General features: G+C 35.2%; 1 protein-coding gene across 1 annotated transcript; it reads right to left on the bottom strand.

Annotated features, from left to right (window-relative positions):
- Nucleotides 1–572: 572 nt before the first annotated feature.
- On the bottom strand, nt 573–956 carry LOC145679059 (protein CFDP2-like). Its single transcript, XM_081749658.1, has one exon. It carries the CDS (start codon nt 954–956, stop codon nt 573–575), a length of 384 nt encoding a protein of 127 aa, XP_081605784.1.
- Nucleotides 957–6,206: the final 5,250 nt, after the last annotated feature.

Raw genomic sequence — 6,206 nt, 5'->3', positions numbered from 1 at the left:
TTATCTCCTCCTTTCCTATTAGCGTTGTCCTGTGCTTTCTATGATAATGTCTGAGAGTTTCTTTTCCTCACCGAACTGTTTTTAACCTTTCTATATACCGTTTCTGTATCGGCTTTAACTATATTTTCCTCAGTTTTCTTGCATAACTTGTTTATCCGGTTTTCTCTGGCCTTCTTTACTTCTCTGTTGATGTGATTCTTGAACCTTCTGTATTAATCTTCTTTGTTTCTTATCTTAAACTGTCTTCTTTTCTCCATTATTTCCAATATTTCTGCTGTTATCCTGGGTTTATATTGGGTTCTCGACCCTCTTCTTATGCGCTCGTCGGCTGCTTTTATAATCGCTGTTTTCATGGCTTCCCATTTCGAGTTGATGTCATCACCTGCTAAAGCTACCTTAGAAGTCTCTTTGTCTGTCACAGCTGCAAATCCCCTTCACGTATTTTCGTCCCTTCTTCATTTGATGGTGTTCCATCTTTTGTTTGGTGCTGCCACTCGTTTCTTTAGTCGGAGTTCGCTCTTCATCAAAACTGAATTACCTAGGTATGGCCTGAGTTAACGTCTGCACCTGGGTCATGCTTGTTGGACCAACATGAAGTCTATTTGGTATGTTCCTTTGTCTACTGGTCTTGTCCATGTGTATCTTCTTCTTAGTAGTTGTTCGATGAGAGTATTTGTTACAGCCAGATTATGGCTTTTGCAGAACTCAATTAGTCGTGCACCTCTCGCATTCCTTTCTCCTAGGCCGAAATTCCCAGTTACATTATCTTCTTTGTCTTCGCCGAGTACTGCGTTCCAGCCACTCGTGATGATTAAATTGCCCTCGTCTTGAACTTTCATTAATACTACTTCTATTTGCTCATAGGTTTCTTTTACTTCCTCATCTGTGTAGCTTAATGTAGACATATATACTTGAATAATCGTCATATTCCTCGGTTCAGTTGCTATCTTCAACATTACTATCCTTTCTTTCTATCTCCAGCTACCTATAACTTTCTGTCCTATCTTCTTATTCAAGACAAAACCGACTCCTGCTGTACCATTTACCGCTCCTGAATAAATCATTCTGAATTCTTCGCTCCACATCGCACACCCAGTGGATGAATGTTACATCTCAAAAAATGGAAATTTTGAGTTATCATCGCTCAAAAGAGAATAGAGAGGGAGAGAGAGAGAGAGAGAGAGAGAGAGAGAGAGAGAGATGTGAGCTCTATCTGGTGGTATTTTCGCAGAAACGTAACCGAACAATTTAACCCCTAGATGGCAGAAATACAAGTATTGCAGGAAGCGATTTTGATAGAATAACAAACTGTAAAAGTCATGTTCCCACAAATGTGTATTTTTGACTTGTAATATTCTTCCACCGGGTGTGCGACATGTCTGTTCCATAGGCCACCTAAATTCCTTGATTACCAAAATATCTATTATCATACGTTCCATTTCTTTCTTCAGGTTTTTCAGTTTTCTACACTGTAACAGCGATTGCATTCAGGTTCCTATCCTGCAGGGGTTTCGTTTGACGACGACCGACCGAAACTGGAAATCATTTATTTTATCTTTTTTTTCGATTTCAACAGAAGATTAACGGAAGAGAGGGAATTTATTCTTTGGACACTAAATCGATTGCAGAAAACCGCATCTCGATATCACTCACCATTTTTGCACTAGAAAATCAGTACTGAAACCGTAAGAAATATTAAATTTGAACAACTTGAGGTTTTAGTGAAGTGTTTTGGATAGTCATGGTACGCTGCCTTGAGACGTTGAATATTACGCAAAAAAAAAAAAAAAAAAAACCTTCTCGCTATGTGTTACCGTTTTCAATCTAGGCGACAAACGCTGAACTGGAAATAACAAATTTGAAATATTTCCGGTCAGAATAGGAAGTTAATGGAGGGGAAGGAACCTATCCTTGGTACGCTGAATCGATTGCAATATTAGTCACTTCGACCACAATATTAGTCACTTCGATTGTAATTAAATAATAACCTTGTGTACCACTGTCAAGAAGAGTCCTATAGAAGTAGGTCCATATAAGATCAACACAGCATATACAGTATATAAGGAATGTGAACACACATATATTAATATGTTTTATATCTAGACACTGAAATACTGAAATGCGGAAACAATTTCAGTTTTTTACTTTCATAGTATCGAGAAACGCTACTACATTTAACGAATATGTTAAATCATGAAACAGCGATTTACAACTCTTCCTTCAATTCTGGGTACTGTAAGAGTTGAAACGTGATTCTTCACTTGGCATTTTAACTGTCTTCAAAAAAGAGTGAGTTTCTCAATTCGACTCATTTATATATAAAGAGATACATACTGTATAAATGTCGTGTCTATGTTCACTCATAACTTCCACATAATTGCACCAAATTTAATAATTCGGGCTTTTGTTTGAAAGAACATACTTTTCCGGTGATCCATATAAATTTCATCAAAATAAAATGATAGTCGTTTGAGCTTTACCGTGAAACACCTCAAGGGTGTAGTGTGAAAACAGTAATATCATAATTAACCGATTTTAACCCACGAGCAGGCGCGTATGTGCAAAGAGTGCGAAAAATATCATTTTTCAAAAAATGCAGTTCTTTTATCAGTTGAAGTGAAACATGACTTCTATTCCTCACGGGGTTCTTTAGTTAGGATATTCTAATCTTCATTGTTGTCATCTCGCGCGTCTATTTTTATTACATGTTATTAGAGGGAAGCGAATTGTATTGCACAAAATACGCAGCACGCCCGCTCGTGTTATTCTGTTTTCCGTCTGAGGTAAATGCGTTTTTACGATGGCGGAAGAAATTTACAGGCGACTGATTTTGACGGGTTCTTAAGGTAATGTTAGGAGATGACGTAGAACATGAAATTGATAGTGATAATGACCTAAGTGATGAAACCATAAATAAATCAATATGACAGTAATTCAGAATAAGAAATGTCTGATACTGAATATGAGATTTTGTCATCTATAGATTTTGCGCACTGCCGACGAGCTAAGATCCACAACAATGTAATGTAGTATGTGCCCTTTCACCTGCAAAATCACTCATCACAAATTACTGTTTGCGTTGAATGCAATACAAGTAATTGTTATTGTGCATACATACCAGACATTCAAGAGAACGTAAGTCATAATCTGAGAGGTGTTTGGAATAGGTTAGATGTCCTCGAGTAAAGGAAAGAAGAAGTGTATATTGAATCAAGTTGACTTTATAATATTATAACACCTTCTAAGTAGAATATTCAGTGAAAATATATTTCTGTTTTGTAAGACATAACTCCATTCAAAACATAATATTCTGTCAAGTACTTAATATATTCTGTGTTCTAATTTTCGAAGTCATGTGTAATGTTTCTGGGCTAATATTGTAAAAAGAATATAAATAATTAAAACCTACACTAAAAACACATTTTTCTGTTAAAATTAATAGATACTGTCAGTATTACTCTATATCGCAGCACAAAGTGCTCAACGCGCCCGCTAGTGTTATGGCGTGATGCGCGCCCGCTCGAAGGTTAATAATCATATGTTTACGTAACTTCGACATAGGTGCATTTTGCCCTTGTATCTCTATGTAAACTTTATAATAATATTATGATAATCTTCGAAGCTAGATCATGAAACTCATCAATGGCTGAAAGTATTTATATCGCAATTGTGTGTATGATCACGCATAACTTTGTATGTGTGTGTGTGTGTGTGTGTTTCTTTGAAAGAGTATTCTATCTATGTAGTTCCATGTAAATTTCATAAGAATTTAACGATGAACTTGGAAACTAGAGTATGAAGAACTTCAACGGCCTGTAATTAACCGACTTTATTGTATGCATATTCACGAATAACAGCAACATAGATATACAAATTTTGATTAAACTTTTTCAGTTTCAAGAAGCATACTTGTTCGCAGATTCCAACAATTTTATCAGGATTTGATTATAAAGTCTTTGGAGTTAGGCCACGAAACTCTTCAACAGATTATAGTGTTAATATCGTCTGTATGTTCATGTATAATCCTGTAACGCGTAGACCGATTAATATACTGTATAAAGTTGGTTAAGCATGTTTCTTAGCTTTATACGAAGTTAACATTCTATCTTTAGTCTAAGTATGTAACGAAACTACTGCGGTAACGTAAAAGTGGATAAATTAAATGAACTTAAAAGAAAAATAATCGACTTGAAAAACGTACTAACTAGAAAATAAAATCCTTAAAAATATATATATTAACCAACTTGAACTAAACTGCTAAAAAAAATAGAAAATAATAAAGCGATAAAAGCAGAAAATAATATTAATAAAGACTTAAAAGTATAAGATAATTCATTACTGTTATATATAAAAAAATTGATATCTGCCAAGCCAAATTGATGACTTATAAAATTATCATCAAAATTAATTTTATATTAGGTTAATATTGTTCTCCCTTTTTATATAAAAAAAAGAATTCATGAAAATAATTAAAAGCACAGTGAATTTACTGCTAATAGTAAAAGAAAGTAAAAATAACTAAAGAAAATCCAAGTATTTTGCAAATATTTGCCAAATTGAAATTACTTTACTCTAATTCAGTACTAAAGCTGAAAGAGAGTAATTGCCTTGTTATCCAATACAATAATTCATCGTTGTACAGAACGTACTGTATATAAAAATATGGAAATATTTGACTGATTATTGTGAAGTTTTTAGTTAGTGCTATCATTGAGTTCAGTACTCATTTGTAAAAATTTGATTACTCCAAACTCAAAATTTCATATCCAATAATTTGAGAACCAAAGATCTCCACTTGCCCAAATTTGAAATTTTGGCAGGCTTTGATTAGCTTAATGGATATGTGAATGGACTTATTAGTCATCAGATTCTAGGTTACACTTAGTAATAAAAAAAGCAAGTTTAAACCCTCAACTTTGGTGACAACTCGACAATCAACTATCTACACACCGAAACATTTAATATGTTTACTAAGTTCATAAAGGTGCACCAATATGTCAACTTCATAAACGTCGAATGATTTTCATCAATCGAATTTTAGTGAAATTTCTTAATTTCACTGAGTCCAATCTCAATTTTAATGGCTAGCAACTCGGAAGCCAAAGGTCTACACACCATGATATGCCATAATAAGCTAGCACTCGTAGGAAGTTCGTCAAGGGTAATACTGTACCAAGTTGGGCAAGATCCGATGAGTTTCAATGATCGCGATCGATGCAACTCTATTCATCACGACTCTGGAACTCACTAAAGAAATAATAAACACTTCTGACCAGAGTATATACACTTGTTTATTAAAAACTAAATTCCAGTGTAACAGTTTCAACAACGTAACTGATGAAGACAACGTTACGTTGTTGAAACTGTTACACTGGAATTTAGTTTTTAATAAACAAGTGTATATACTCTGGTCAGAAGTGTTTATTATTTCTTTATCGCGATCGAGTGACATTTCTTCTTTCCACTCAGTTCAAACCCTAGCTTCAGGTCTATCATTCGCGAGCCAATGGTCTATACATACTTTGGGTGATATCAATAAAACGGAGAAGTTACTCATTACGCCCAATTTTGAAGTAGTTACTCGCATTGGTATCAATAAAAAGAGAACTGAGCACTAGTCGTCTCGGCTGACCTCGTAGAAGCCCCGCCCTTTTGAAGTAACCACACCTCTATTCTCGAGCCGAGTAACTACTCCGCGTTTGATATCAATAAAAATCAAAGACTCCTCTGTGATGCTAGTAACTTCTCCAAATTTGTGGAGCAAGCTAAATAGGTGACTCCGTGCGAAATATGGCAGAGTATATGATTGTTTTACTACGTAGAAAAACTTAAAAACTGCATAGAAATGTTGGAAATGGAGATTGCAAAAAGCATTATAAGTTTATGAAAGAAAATGTAGTGATTAGCACAACATTTTTTAAGGAGAATCAACCGAAATTCGGGGTGGTGGACTACGTAATGATGAAAAGATGCGGGTTTTCTTCAAGGCTCCGATTCTGTGAGGGCCCGGGCCCCCCAAAGCTCATATGGGCCCCCTATTGTATTTATGAATATACAATATTTGGCATAATTAGAGTGCAATTTGTCTTAAAATCCTGATATATATACCTTCTGCATCTGAATGCCCTCCCCCCTCCCAATTTACAGAGAAATCGGTGCCCTTGGTTTTCTTGCGTTACGTGAGTGATCCGGGATTCCAGGTCGGA

This window comes from Thermobia domestica, chromosome 1, assembly GCF_964235325.1.
Source record: "Thermobia domestica chromosome 1, izTheDome1.hap1.1, whole genome shotgun sequence".
Classification (NCBI taxonomy): domain Eukaryota; kingdom Metazoa; phylum Arthropoda; class Insecta; order Zygentoma; family Lepismatidae; genus Thermobia; species Thermobia domestica.
The sequence above is the reverse complement of the archived record's forward strand: the minus strand, read 5'-3'. Positions and strand labels throughout refer to the sequence as shown.